Consider the following 14,987-nt stretch of genomic DNA (forward strand, 5'->3'; position numbering starts at 1 on the left):
TGAGCCTAAACCCGCGGTTTGTTCTGGGCTCGTGTTTCCGATATAGGGTCAGGGGAAGAGGGGGCGCGGGGCCCCTGTAATCAGAGAACAGGAAGGATGATTGCAACAATGATAACCATGGAGGCTCATGATCGTAAGAATGAGACGAGACTCAATCTATGGTGCCTTACTGTAACCCGCGGAGACTTTTACGTACTGAGCCCTACCTATACAACATAGCACCAGGATAGGAGCATCCTAGCCCCCATAGTTAGGTTAAGCCACCGGGTCGGCTTCATGTGGACAACGGTTCTCATCGATCCGTTGGCCTGAGCTCCAGCGGTTGGGAGGAATCCGGTTTGTCGCATGCCACAATGAACTTGCCGGACTCAACTTCATTCTGCGTTCAGATCAGATCAGACAGCGGCAGATGCTCACAGTGCTGATCTACTAGTACCACTGACCGAATAGGTGACAACTAGGGGACACTAAGAAGGGTGGTGGTGAGACGTAGGGCTGATGGATGATGTCTGTGGACCTAATATTGTGCTTGATGCTAGCCAACATGTACTACTGCCGGGGATTCTTCTTGAATCGTGATCGACACACGTGAAAAGAGAGACTAAGCGCCCCCGGGTCTTTCGGCTTCCGATTTTCGCTCGGCTGGGCGATCTTCGGGGCTGCTCAACAAATCCATTATTGACAATGTTCTTCACACAATCATAGTTGATCATTCGAAAAAGCACTGTAGGATTGATTCATCAGTACTACCTGTTAGTTACATAGTTCCGGCGAATAATAGTCTAAGCAGCACATAGGACTGTACATAGTAGTTGGGATATATGGACCTTCCGACCGTCACTAACCGACCCTCGGCCCAGTGAAGTCAACTTGAGCTCACTCACCCTTTCTTCCCTCACCAACAAAAACACACCTCTCTCCACATATCTTCCTCAATTGTTCTTCTCTCCCCTCTCCCTCTTCCCAATTATTCCCATTCCCATTCCCTTCACTGTTCCTCTCACCATGTCCCTTCCTGCCCTGCGACGACTGACCCACACGACCCCCCGCACGTTGGCCCGCATCCCCGTCGTCTCCAGATTTCCTCTTCGCACTGCATCCATCCCGACCACCGCTGCTCCCCGTGCCTCGCACTTTTCCAACATGGCCGCTCGCCAATCTGCCGCTCCGCCGGCCTCCACCGACAGGCCATACGACCCTGAGATCCAGGACATGGCAAGCTACATCCACCAATACAACGTGGATTCCGACCTGGCGGTGAGTTACCTCGCTGGATCGCTACCTTGCACACGCTGACCATGCGGCACAGTTCGACACTGCTCGTCTGGTCTTCCTCGATACCCTCGGCTGTGGATTGGAGGCTTTGAAGTTCAAGGAATGTGCGAAGTTGCTCGGCCCCGTGGTGGATGGCACCGTCGTCCCCAACGGCACCCGTGTGCCGGGAACGCCCTACCAGTTGGACCCCGTGAACGGTGCCTTCAACATTGGTGCGATGATCCGCTGGCTGGACTACAATGACTGCTGGCTGGCCGCGGAGTGGGGCCACCCCTCCGATAATCTGGGTGGTATTCTGGCCGTGGCGGACTGGATTTCACGCACAAACCGTGCGGGCGGCAACGTAGGCCAGGGCAAGATAGTCAAGGTCCACGAGGTTCTGGAGGCCATGATCAAGGCCCACGAGATCCAGGGTGTGCTGGCGCTGGAGAACTCGTTCAACAAGGTCGGCCTGGACCACGTGGTGCTGGTCAAGGTCGCGACTACGGCTGTTGTCGCCAAGATGCTCGGATTGAGCGAGAAGCAGACCGCCGATGCTATCACCCAGGCCTGGGTGGACGGCCAGAGCCTCCGCACTTACCGTCACTCGCCCAACACCATGTCCCGCAAGTCGTGGGCTGCCGGTGATGCCTGCCAGCGTGCTGTCAACTTGGTTTTGAAGGTGCAGAAGGGTGAGGGTGGTTTGCACACTGTGCTGTCTGCTCCCGTCTGGGGTTTCTATGATGTCCTGTTCAAGGGCAAGAAGTTCCAGTACCAGCGTCCGTATGGCAGCTACGTTATGGAGAACGTTCTGTTCAAGGTGTCCTATCCTGGTAAGTTTGCAACCCCCCCCCCCCCGGCGGCCCCACCCAAAATCAATTGAACTGTGCTGATTCTCGTGAACAGCCGAATTCCACTCTCAGACTGCGATTGAAGCGGCCCAGAAGATCAATAAGAAGCTGGCCGCCATGGGCAAGAGTGCCAAGGACATCAAGGAAATTATCAACCGCACTCACGAAGCGTGCATCCGTATCATCGACAAGCAGTTCAAGGCAATGGACAACTTTGCTGACCGCGATCACTGTGTTCAGGTAAGTGCCGTGGACCCTTTTACGGAAATTTGCTAATCGTCGCGCAGTACATGGTGGCCACGATGCTCGCTTTCAACCGCCTGACGGCCAACGACTACGCTGATGGTTCTGAGGCGGCGACCTCGCCTCTGGTCGAGGATCTGCGCAAGCGCATCCGCTGCGTTGAGGATGAGCAGTTCACCAAGGACTACCATGACCCTAGCAAGCGCACCATCCCCAACGCGCTGACCGTCATCCTGAACGACGGTACCGTGCTTGAGGAAGTCGTTGTCGAGGCTCCGCTGGGCCACCGCCTGCGCCGTGAGGAGGCCAAGCCCGAGATCCTCGCTAAGTACAAGCGCCACCTGCAGGCACACTTTGACCAGGCCCGCATCGATCAGCTTGTGAACCTGGGCAATGACCGCAAGCAGCTGGAGAACTATGATGTTGACCAGTATGTCGACTTATACGTCACGGACAAGATGGTTCCCTCTGCGTAAGCGAGATGGATAAGGTTGTTCTTGAATGATAGCAAGTATTAGATGAATTTGTTTCGGTTCATATATCGCAAAAATTGTATAGTCAGTTGATTTTCCATGCGTGTGATCATCAAGTCCATTTACTCCGATATTCCAGACGTATGGGGTTACCCAGGAGAGGCCAAGTACAGCACAAAAAAGTATGTCGGGCGAGAAATGTCTAGCCATTTGCCGATGGTCTCAAGGGTCTTCTATGGGGCGAGCTTGTTGGTCTGGAAGAACGACGGCGAGGACGGAACGGCCCGTCGCTGGCCGCTTGGTCCCTGGCGAGCGCTTCCCGCCCGCCACACTGCGCAACCAGGCCGAAGGGCGGACCGAGTGGACAACCCGGATCGTTGAGAGTGATGGGCGCTTCCACGTGGTCTTCCTGGCGGGGGATGTTTGCGTCGAAGCCCAGAGGCAGCGGGCCGAACGGCTGGGCTGTTTCCTGGCTGGACAAGACTCTCCTCTGACTCGCTATGCACCCATCCCGGCCGCTTCCACAGTCCAATTTGTGCGGTCACTATCCACAGTGCTCCCTGGCGAGAGGCGGAGTTCTTTCAGTTCCCGGATGTGTTGCGTCCCTTGGATCCCTTGATGGGGGAACTACAGTCGAACCTGGTGCGACGATGTCTGCATTTGGGACCGGGAACGTGATGGCCAGGTGTATGCAAAACGGGCGGCCGACCGAACGCGCGGGGCCTTGGTCGTGGTGCGTCCCGATCAGTATATTGGGTGGGTGGGCGAGCTGGAGGATGTGGATGCGCTGACTGGAGTCCTCCTGAAGCAGTGATGCGAATGAGATTGCAGGGACGGCATCCTGCCTTAATAGTTGTGTCTTGGTAGTTAGTTGGAAGGTTGGCAGGGAATGGGGACTAAACTCCAGGTGACCAAGGTGGTTGTGTAGGTATTTCCCGCGATAAGGATGGCTGGGCACCTTTCGCTTGATGTAAGGAGTAGCTATGTATGCAATGAGAATTACGGGTGGGATGCCTTGGGAGTATACCTGACTTCTACAGATATACGAATGCAAGTCTCAAACCTGGGGCATTCGTATACGTCTCAAGACAATATGGAATATGTATTGCGAAACCTGAGACCAATGCCTCACTTCTTCCCAAGACTATGCCAAGCAGCTCCTCTCCAACTTCAATAAAGCCCACAGGTGAGTAGGTTCAATGCATTTCGGCACTAACTCCCCTAAGATTCTCTTCACTAGCAGAATTGAGAGAGGCTGCAAGAGTAGAGGAGCTCTTTGCCATTGTTCTGGTTTTCCACCTCGGTGCACGGAATATTAATTTGGTAACTATACGATGTTAGCTTTGAAGCTGCCCCATTACAATCAATTCATGAGTTACATACCAATTTCCCGCCGGGTTGCAGTAAGTGATTGGTAGGGGCCCCCATCCATTGTTATCGGAATAGTCGTAGTTCAGCGAGAAGCCGCTGATGCAGCCATCTTTATACCGAGCACAGAGTTAGCACATAATAAGGAATAGAAAGTCATAGCAAAGAAACATACCTCCAATGTCCTGGTCTCCAGTCCCTATACTGCCACTGCATGTTTGAACGTCGTTATCGACTGTTGTGATATTGCCATAAGCGCCGTCGGAGAAGTAATTCCCATTGCCCACGTAGGCAGTGATATCGAGACATGCCATAACAGAAGATGAGAGACCCATAGTGATGGCAGCTACGGCCAAAGCTTTTGGACTCAGGGTGATCATATTGATTAATTCCAGTAAGGCGTAGCTTTGTGTTCAAGGGCTTCGATGGGATAATGCCTTTCTCTAGATGCGCAAAAGCTACGTTTGATATACATTAGCCTCCTGACTCGAGGGGCGAGACTAGATGCTACTGTCAATCGGGCAGTACATACGTACGCCCAGGAGCCCTACAGGATTATTCAAGCCCCCAATGGTTCCTTTGCCCCTTCAAGGATATGCGCCCTGGCCGCGTTGGATTATGTAGATCACCATGCACACAGTGGCGTGTACCAGTCTCCATGCTTCGCTCTTGTGGAAACGGAAGGATCTAAGATGGTCATAGCCTTAGGTGGCAATTGACTACAGAGATCAAGGGTACCAATCTCGCCCAAGGAATCAATCCCTTCCATGGCCTTCCCCGCGGCTGATGGGGCCGAGGCAGAGTATCCACTCGTAGGGTGCGTGCCCCTATTAACGTTAGTTTTTACCCGATTTCTTACATATCATAATTTCTAGAGAACTTTCCAATCGAAAATCCTCCTTTCAGTCTGCTCTAGACAATGCGTTCACGTTTCTCTTCAGGTAATTTTATTCTAGGTCAATTTCCTCCATCGAGATGGCCGGCATAAGTGGAAAGGGGACAAAACTCCACAAGCGGTGCACCGATAACGCGTGCATTCCTTACTTGGCTGAATAGAGCAGATTCTGGAGCCCGACGAGTCATAGTTTTGATATCGTCTGTTCGACTTTCTAGTACTTAAGGCGTTAAATGAATCTCTAGTTAGCCTAAGGCTTGATTACAAGGCAAGTGCTAACTAGTTATTGACCGCAGTATTGATGAGTGTGATCAATCAGGATCAGTCCAGTCTGTTTTTAGAAATACGGCAGACGGTTGATAGCGCAGAGTTGCTATTCATACGTGCCACAGGAAAAACCAATCGAAAGACTCTTTCTGCCAATATGACGGCCAGGGCTAGTAAAATGTAGACTGTGTACAGGAAGACGTGCTAATGCCACCTTCTCAACGGGACGTGGTTGTAGGCGGCCAGTACCATCTATGCTCACAAATCAGCTCGTAAAGCTGCTCCTTTAGAACCCACACCGGCGGGCCCTGGTCTTTCCATACCACTATAGTCTGCATATACGCGTCCACAGCCTCCTGGCTCCATATTGTACTCATGGTAGGAGACATGCCTTCATGATGCCCTTCGCGATAGTGGCAATAAACATTTCGACCAAGACTACAGACAGGGTGTGTGCGTGGTATGAAGGCTTCAGAACAACTCCTCCTCTTCATCATCACCTTCCGCCGATCCGATCAAGTGACTAAATTTCCGACTGTTTACGCCGGCTATGTCCTAGCCCTCGAATTCAATGACTTCATGCTCAACCGCTAATAGGGCTGATCATCAGCAAATTCGAAGAACCAAGAAGAGGATGTAGTTGCACAAGTAAGTGCAGGCGATGTGAGGTAAGTTCCTCTCGTACATCTTTTCTATCTATAAAGAACGACCCCCGTCTCAAGAACTTGGCTGAACTCTTCAGCACTGAGAGTCTCGGGGGATGTTAGGATAGCATTAAGATGCGTCCACCAAACGCCCGTCATAAATTCCGGAAAAGGCACTGCACTTCTTTCTGATTCTTCGAGAAATAGAGCAAGGAGGTCTTCAAGTTCCAGTATGGAGAGTTTCTCTTCATCGTGGATCTCTTGAATTTCATCTGTCTCTATTTCTCTATACTCATGCAAGCAGGTGTGGGTGATATCTAAGCTCCGAAATGTGATGAAGCGGAGGATAGAAGGGCCCAGCTGACTTTTGAAGTATTCTCGAGACTCTGAACCTAGCGGGCCCGCGAGAATTTCCAAGGTTATCGCAATCGCTTGAACTAGCTCTTCCGTGTCTCGGTAAGAGCGTGTAGGGAAAAAGCCCATGTAAAAATGTAGTAAGTGCAGAGCATCCATCCAAAGAACAGGCACAGCAGCAATCATCTCGAATATTGTCGAAAAATATTTTCAGCATCAACTCCTTAGAATTTCCGCTCAAAGAATGCATTTCCAAAGCAACGTTTTTAGAATTATCCATTAAATGAATGATTCTTCCCACGGCATGTCCTACGACGTGTAGGCCCGGTGAAGATGACTCTCGGTGATTGATATCCGCACCTTTGCGAATCAGCCAGTGAGCCTTTCGCAAGAAGGTCTCCAGGCTGCATGGTGGTGAAGTTCTCCACAATCTTGCTAGGCAAGTTTCGTTTTTCCCATCTAGCTCATCCACGCCTCGGAAGCCAGCATCCCATAGCTGGTCTGCCAAGTCGAGATTTATACCTATACAGTCGAAAACTGACCAGCTGTGACGTTCTAGAAGGCCTCCCACATTCACAGAACTCGCCTCAAGGAGTGTATAGGCTTCATAGGCCTGGAGGTTCAGGAGGGTATTGGGCCCGATGCGTAGTTGGTCTGTCACTCTTTTCGGTAAGCACGTCACTGCTAGAGCCTGTAGTCGCTTTCTGCGCTCAATTAATGCATGGACTATTAAATCAACAAGTGCCAGATTGTGATGAAAGCTGGCAATCTCAAGCTCCTTGCTTCCAATATAACATCTTTCGTCGTTGACCAATATTTTGACACTCTCCTCGCAGTTCGCTTCGCACGCTGCTATAAGGGTGCCGTCAATCGGCGTATGACCGGATTGGAGGAGCAAGGCCAAACCAGCAGGCCACCGTGTATACGATTCGATCCATCGCTGAAGATCTTTTCCTCTTCTCAGCTGTGAGACTAGAAGATTCTTTGATTTGTAGACGAGAGGCTGTAGCTCTTCCGGAAGATCGATGTCTTTGGTCTAATTAGTGCGTGTTTCTTCCAATCTCTCATCGAGGAATGTTTGCCTTGAAGCCCCTTTTCATCAGCTATCTTCCAAATGAGTCTAAAGCTGTAGTCTTCGAATATCTCATCGTTTTTGCGGCCATCGACCCGAAAGGCATGGTAAGTGGGGTTAAACACATTTTCACGATGCCTCCAATCAAGGGCCATCCAGGTCATATAACCCCCAGCTTTCAGCAAGTCTGAACAGATATCAATAGTTACCTGCTGCTTGTTCGGATTGCTACATTCATAGCCAAAAAGATCTATCATCTGATCTGCAGGAGTCTCACCACGGTCATTGATCCGGTCTGGAGATAGCCCCGTTTGTAAAAGGCTGTTGATGAACGAACGCCAGGTGAGCCATGAATGCGCATCCCAAAGAGAACTATGCCTCTGCCAGCTAGTTACCACCTGGAATGGTAGTCAGTAAAAGATAGTTAACCTAAAGCGCTTATACTCTTCAAGATTAATCGCCTTTCACGAGAAAAAGACTGAGATCTTCAGGAGAAAGTAAACGACCCACATGGAGGATGGTATCACCGTTTGACAGAGCATCTGATGGTGATGCTTTGCCTTCACGAAATATTTCAAAAAGCTTTTTCTCGATATCTTTGATGACAAGGCTGACCTCTTGCGACCTGAGAGCCTCCTTTGCACCCAAAAGTGGACCAAATATGCGCGAATTTACAGGTACAATTGCACGAAACTCAATTTTGGGGCTGATAGAGAAGCCTCCCGCTCCGTTTGTGCTTGAGAAAGATGCCTCAAGGGAGAGCCCGAGGACCCACCTCCAGAATATTCGTCGCTTGAGCAAAAGTACGGTGGTTTTTCTTTTCTTGTGAACCTGACATCCACCATTGTAAGCTATAGTGTTGATGCGAGCTCTCTCGGAGTCTGCAAATTGACTGCGATGACTGCATGAACATCTTATTCGGGGTGGATTTTGCTGAAACAGAAGATTTGTCATGAAAACACCTGCGGTTTCGTCCAAGTTTTGTTGGCTTTCTAAAGCCGATTTTAAAAGGCTTGGTGTTAGGATTGGCCGAGCTCCAAAGCGAACAAGATCATATTGCTTTGTGGGAATTGTGAGTAGCTGTTTAGGCAAGAAGAGCAGTTAAAGGCTCAGAATGAGAGTCATACCATCTGATTTAGATGCTGTTCGAGAATTTCCAGTCTGTCGTCGATGCTAATGTTGCGTTGATCAAACTGATTGGCCGCATCTAGAATCAACCTCATGTTGAACGCATTCGATGCTGAATATGTGAGGACCAAGTCTGCCTGGTTTTGATTGACGGCCATCATAGCGCTTAATGCCTTCCATTAGCAAGGGAAACATAAATTTCTCCCTCTCTTTTTTACTTACATGTTCAGTATTTGTAGTGAAGTATTGAGATGGGCCTGCAGCCAGCTCATTGTTTCCAAAAGTGTGGTAATTGTCTCGCGTCTGAAAGGATATAACATCCGATTAATCTGGATTTTGGATCCGAGAGTTTTGTTGGCTGATTTGGTGTTTCTGCATTTTTCGAGCGTCTTTCTTAGTCTGTCCAATCCTTCTTGGCAACGCAAAATGGAATCTGCTGCAACTGCTGCAGATTGCGCCGTTGGAGAGGTAGACAATACATGCGCATTGGTGAGCACATGCTGTAACGCCTTCAAAGTGTTATCAAAAGTTGTTATTCGACAAGCGACCTCATTGATTTGCTCATGGAATGCTTTGAATGGCCCATAGTAAGCGAGTAGGCCTTGGCAGACAGTGAGGCCAAGTGAGATGACGCCTACAGCACCCCCAGTCACAGAAAATGGATCGGCCATGTACGCTTCAGTGATTTTTGACACTTGGATAAATGCGATGGAAACGAATATCAAGTGATTTAAAGACCAGAAATCAGATCAGTCTGATATTTATTCATTAGAGTGATAAGTTAGCGCCGAGTGAAGGTTAGCTGCCTGGGACTGAGTTTCATTCAGCGCCTGTTTTGTCAATTTCTGAGTGGCACAAGTACCCTCTACGATCTCTTATGATACATTAGTTTATATCAGCCCAGAAAGCTGTTTGTGGCTATGTGCAGATGCCAAGATACCGAGTGTTTCAAGTGGTGCAATTTGGTCCAATGAGGTTATACCCTAGTTCAGCTGAGAAGGTCAGTGCGACGAGTCGCACTTCTCACCCGCTCTCTCCCAGCTTCTCACCCTGTCTATTGCGCGCTCACCCTTCTCACCCCCGGTCGCGCGACGCTCACCCGGGCGACACCCACCCGACTACTGGCCGCAGACAAGCCACATATTGTGCAAGGCCAATTCTCAACGTGCCCTCGATACCCCTATCATTTTAAAAGGGCGATGGAAAGTGCCCTAGGGTGAGTGTGGGTGATATAGGTGAGAAATTTGAAGACTAGGGTGATAAGAGGTGAGAACGAGGAAAGAATTATCACCCCGATGGGTGAGAAGGGCTGATCCCCTACTCCCTAGGGCCATCATGAAAATAATAAATTCAGGACCTAGGGCCTTTTATCCTCTTTAGCATTGCTCTACTGATTCCGCAAGCACGATGTCTACCAATCTAAAAAGCTCTAGAAGAGCGCATTGAGACCGCAGAGGCATTGCTCTACCAGTTCATCGTTCTCGCTTCCGACACCGTCTCGTGGAGAGCTTGGATTGTTGGCCCTCTACGAGTGGGTGATTTTGCAGAAATAAGTGTGTACCTTGAATAGGAAGAGTGCTCGGTTTGGAATGTCTTTGAGGTTTCGTGGCTCTTGTATTTTCAAGTCAACCTAATCCACCTTGGCGGATCATATCGCGTTTCTTGAAACCCGCACTCTCACCCTCTCTGATATGGCTCGCATCCGGATTAAACAGGCGAAAAGCGCTCCGCCACGCGTCTGGTTCTCAGTGGGCCGTATCGTCGTCTTGGTGCGGCGGCCCCAACACGTACACGCCTGCTACCAGCCGTGCGCGAACCCTGGCTCAAGTCGTACGTCTTGCGGGAGGAGCCACTACCAGTTACTAGAGGTTGAGGTATCGCATTGGACTTCCGTCCACGGTTTCCTCGATCCTTGAGCTTCGTACTATAGTGGACTTGGAGAGAACCTTTCGATCTTCGTAGAAAATACTCCACGATCCGACTCTAGGGTAGATTCCGCTCCTCCTTTAGCTCAATCAGGAGCTTATCGTCGTCGGGAAGGTATTGGGTTCCCTTGCTTGTGTTAACTGCCTGAGACACTTTGGAAGCGAGAGCCTTAGAATGTCGGCTCTCACATCTAATTTCTAGAACTTCGCCTGATCTATGAGAACATGAATTTTCCCGTTGCTCTTCAATGGTAAACGAGTATACGACCCTCGATAAGAATATCTGCCGCGTGAGAAATCCTCAGATAGGAATAGTTTCGATGTCATGGAGACTTGTCGAGGAGCAAACCTGATCCACGGATACGTCGGCCTGGGTCGCCACTGTAGGGGAGGGACATGCAGTTTCGTGCTGTACACGTGCAGGCGTGACTCTCGTAGCAGTGGCCCGTTTTGGTTTTTTGGCTGGATGAGGAAAACCTCCACAAACATCGTCGCCGCTCCCTTCCATATAGTCCCTGTCGTTACGGTCGTCGGGGTCATCACTGTCATCGTCACAAAGCCGCCTAGGACGATATTTCCTCTTACCCAGACAACTTAAACGTAGTCCTTTCGTTCGTGACTCGAGAGAGCGCGGCCTAAGGACTACCGCTAGAGGTAGGGAGGATCTAGACCGGGCTTCTGACGAGCCTGTCTGTGTGGCCCTTGATGCCGGTCCGTCATGTGGTTGCAGGGTAGGTGAGACACGGGGAGACGATGCCTTATTTGCGTCGAACTGGTAGGACGACGCATGGCTGCCGTCATCGTTGGGCTCTAGCACCGTATGGTTGTCCGGTGTGGTTGCACAGCCCGTGGCCTCTTCTGCCCTATATTGATTTCCAGAGACAGGCTGGTTACTGCTTTGATTCTCGGTATCCGCGCTTCGCCGGCAACCGCAAATCGACGGGTGAGGATTATCTTCAGCAGCTTCATGTATAGAGCCGACACGGAATAGTGAATGTCCTTGGCGAATGAGGTTGTCTCGGCTCATAGACGTTAAATTCTTTTCATTGACTGTCCTGCTGTTCTCTATGTTACCACAAGCAGAGACTTGGGCCGCCACAACGTCCACCGCGGCCTGGTCTGCATTTCCATAAATGAGCAACTCTACTGCTTAGTCCCGTTCGAGTCTACTTACCCGCATTAAAATTAAAGTCTGTCTGGTTGAGGATCTTTTGAGCCGGTCCCGGAAACTGCGGCATAGATCCAGGACATTCCGGGGACGAATAGAACCCAACAGCGTGTGACGCATCGCCAATATCTTCCCACAGAGCTGGATCCTCGAAGATAGGTTGTAAACAGGGTTCGTGAGGGACATCCTCCCGAAAGTCTAGTTTTAAAAAATAGTCAGCCAATATCCCCCCTTGTTTCGGTCTTTTCTCTTTTGTCACGATGGTAAAGAAAACCCTCGGAATATGGATTCAAATGATCAATCGGGCTCACAAACCATCATTACAAGGGCCATGTGTTTCCCGTCCTCCACTACCGTCAACAGAGCCATTTTGTGATTCTCTATCCACTGTGGATATATCTGTCATGACCGAGCTATCCTTTCTTGCGCAATCGGAACTTAATGATTCTTTGTCAAACTGGTTCTGGCTCTCAACGGTCGGCTGCTTGGGAAGGCTAGTATTGAATGGCGGTGAATATTGCGTTTCATAGGATGAGCGAGAGGTCACGAATTGAAGGCTTTGCGGATAGTCTTGGAGACCACGGGAATGTGCGGAGGGTGGAAAAAGGACGGCGTAAGGCATGGGGGAACTTGATGGGTCAAGGGGAATATCTCTGAAGCCGACGGCGAAGGGCAATACGGAACAAAGCTAGGTGCTTGCGGTGGTTTGCAACGGGTTTTAGGAGCTGGCGGGCGATAGTGGATGATATCGTCCAGATTGGCTGCGATCATCGTATGGAAGGCTTCGGAAGCAATTGAACAAGATGCACAAGAATAGTAGATCTCTCAAGGCCTGGTCTAGAAAGTTGGCACACTTGAGATCAATCTAAGCCCGAGGGGTCTCTTTATACTCGGCCGGCTTCCCCTTGCGGCTGTCTGGTCGCCTCTAGGGTCAACAGACAAAGCACAAAGCACCCCTCCTTGAGGCATTTTTTCGATTGGGCAAAGCGACTTCCACTTGCCATGGGTTCACACGGCCCGCTGATGGTTTCGTCTATCCGCCGTACTGCGCCTCGCCCAATGAGTGCCATTGCGAAAGGGCCGAGACTCGGGGACTGACAAGGGCAGCGCTTGGCGTTGGGAGAATCATCCAGTGAGGTCAGTCCACGTCGTAAATCCAGCTGCCACAGCCCACTCAATGCAATCTGCGGGCCAATGGATTTCGTGGACTAGTGAGGTTGTGAGGCAATTTCTGACCGTCGTCTCGGAATAGTGACGTATGGCCATGGAGAAGAGGAACAGATCGGCGCTCAGCGTGAGAACGAGTTCGGAGAATGTCGTATCGTAAGGTCTTCGACGACATGGCAGGTTTGATCATTCCCCCAGAAAGTCATGTCCCGTGCGTCGGTCGAAGAGAGTGGTGGCCTATACGTATAGGCAAAATATAGGGAAGTCGCGAAGATTAGGGAGAACAGAGGCGACCACATCTCGTAGAACTCTCGAGAAATGGGATTGTAGCAGCCAAGGTGACCAGGACAAGGATCAGCCAGCCTACGGCCAGGCCGGTGGGGATGCGGCGCGCAGATGACGGCGACGAGGGTTTCAGCTGGGCAGGGGTACTGTGCCGTGTGATCCGGAAATACCGTATCGTTTCGCGGGCACGGCGTCGAGCGGACGGCCGGGTGGGAGGAGAATGCAGCGAGAAGGGGGCGCCGGTGGTCGAGCGACGCACCGGGTGTTTATATAGTCGGGGTGGCCGCGGAGGCAGGCGGTCTGGGACGGCAGGACCGTTCGGGGATAGCGCGGATTGAGGCCAATGCGCTAAACCTGTTCAGGGCACGCTAAACCAGAACAAGGGGCAGTGGGGGCGGGCGCCAAACCGCAAGGGGCGAGGCGCCGAATCCGGCGGCGCCGGCACAAATGGTAGTTGTACTCGCAGACGCCAACGAAGAGGCCTTGCGTTCAGTTGCGGCCAAGCTACCTGGCAAAAATGTCGAAATCCGAACGGTGAACCTTTCCAATCCCGATGAGCTGCGCAGCAGTATCAGCGACGCTGCCCTAGTCGTTCAGGGTGCACAGCCGTACTATCGGTTTTCACTACCTGTGCTCACTGCCTGCATCGACGCAAAGGTACCCTACCTTGACTATTCCGACGATGTACAAAGCACGCTTAAGTCACTCGGCCTCCACGAGAGGGCCAAAAAGGAAGGAGTTCCGTGCTATATAAACTGCGGTATCTCGCCGGGTATGACAAACATTCTTGCAACTGAAATTAATCAAGAGCTTGATACCGTTGAGTCTCTGGATATTTGCTGGCTAGTCAGCGACGAGAGCGGAAAATTAGGTAGAGAGGTTTTGGAGCATCTGATGCATATAACTGCTGGACCTTGCTTGACCTGGGCGGATGGTAAGGCAGCAGTCCATGAGAACTGGATCGAGACCTCCTATGCCCCCTTTTCTCCGGGGTTCAACGACCTTTTCTACGAGAGCGTTCACCCGGAGCCTGTTACCTTGCCTCGTCGATTCCCAAAGGTGAATCGAATTCGGGTTCTCGGGGCTCTCAATCCTGCGCCATTCAACGGCTTTGCCCGTGGACTTGGTGCTGCGGTCAGCTCTGGTGCCCTAACTATGGATGCCGCTATCGACTTCCTAGAAAGTATGCAAAGCCAATCATCAGCGAGCTGGAGCGATTTGCTAAAAGCAGCCGTGGCGCAACTTCGGGGTGGCGAAATTACACTCAACCAACTATACGAGCTCGCTTCCCACGGTATTTCATCATTGAAACCGTGGAACCATGCTCTCTGTGGTATGATCGAACAGGTACGCAATGGTGGCTGCACAACTGGCGAGGTTATCAGCTTTTTGATCAACTCCGCACGCGGCAAGCAGGCACCGCCTCGCGGTGGTGTTCTTGTGCGCGGTGTTGGAACCCGTAATGGACACCCTGTCGTAGTCATTCGACGAACTCCTACTGTTCAGGAGGATTCCTTCCTAGGGGGAGGTATGGCAACTTCAATCGGAGCATCCTGTGCGGCTCTCGCACTTTTGGCGCTTGAGAAGGGGACTGAAGCACGCTCGGGTGTCTATTGCCCGGAGGACTGGGCTGAGTCAGAGGCCTTGTTTAAGGCAATTGAGAAACTTGGCTGCCCACGGGATCAGATTATAGAGTCAGTGTCGGCATAGGTGATCAATCGCCGTGCTCATCGAGCTCTATGGAGAACGAGTATGCCAGAACGTTATGCCATCTTGGAAACTTTACAAATCAAAGACATGTTATTTTGATCTTGCAGCCGGGAGTGACGGTGAATCATTTGCACATCAGTTTTTGCTGGAGGTCCATCTATGTAGTATTCTTATACGCTTCGC

At 51.0% G+C, this 14,987-nt stretch overlaps 3 protein-coding genes across 3 annotated transcripts; all 3 read left to right on the forward strand.

The window, feature by feature from the left end:
• Positions 1–1,005: 1,005 nt before the first annotated feature.
• Positions 1,006–2,824, forward strand: N7474_006166 (putative 2-methylcitrate dehydratase; the record flags this gene model as incomplete). The annotated part of the gene is made up of 4 exons (XM_057197581.1): positions 1,006–1,257; positions 1,310–2,087; positions 2,161–2,345; positions 2,393–2,824. The coding sequence occupies 4 exons, from the start codon at positions 1,006–1,008 to the stop codon at positions 2,822–2,824; spliced, it is 1,647 nt and encodes a 548-aa protein (XP_057054977.1).
• A 181-nt stretch (positions 2,825–3,005) lies between these two features.
• Positions 3,006–13,209, forward strand: N7474_006167 (phenol 2-monooxygenase; the record flags this gene model as incomplete). Its single annotated transcript, XM_057197582.1, has 2 exons — positions 3,006–3,361; positions 13,116–13,209. 2 exons carry the CDS (start codon positions 3,006–3,008, stop codon positions 13,207–13,209), a joined length of 450 nt encoding a protein of 149 aa, XP_057054978.1.
• A 332-nt stretch (positions 13,210–13,541) lies between these two features.
• Positions 13,542–14,804, forward strand: N7474_006168 (saccharopine dehydrogenase family protein; the record flags this gene model as incomplete). The annotated part of the gene is made up of 1 exon (XM_057197583.1): positions 13,542–14,804. The coding sequence occupies one exon, from the start codon at positions 13,542–13,544 to the stop codon at positions 14,802–14,804; it is 1,263 nt and encodes a 420-aa protein (XP_057054979.1).
• Between the last annotated feature and the right edge of the window lie 183 nt (positions 14,805–14,987).

Source organism: Penicillium riverlandense (genome assembly GCF_028828495.1).
Source record: "Penicillium riverlandense strain IBT 135883 chromosome Unknown utg000003l_segment0_segment0, whole genome shotgun sequence".
NCBI lineage: Eukaryota > Fungi > Ascomycota > Eurotiomycetes > Eurotiales > Aspergillaceae > Penicillium > Penicillium riverlandense.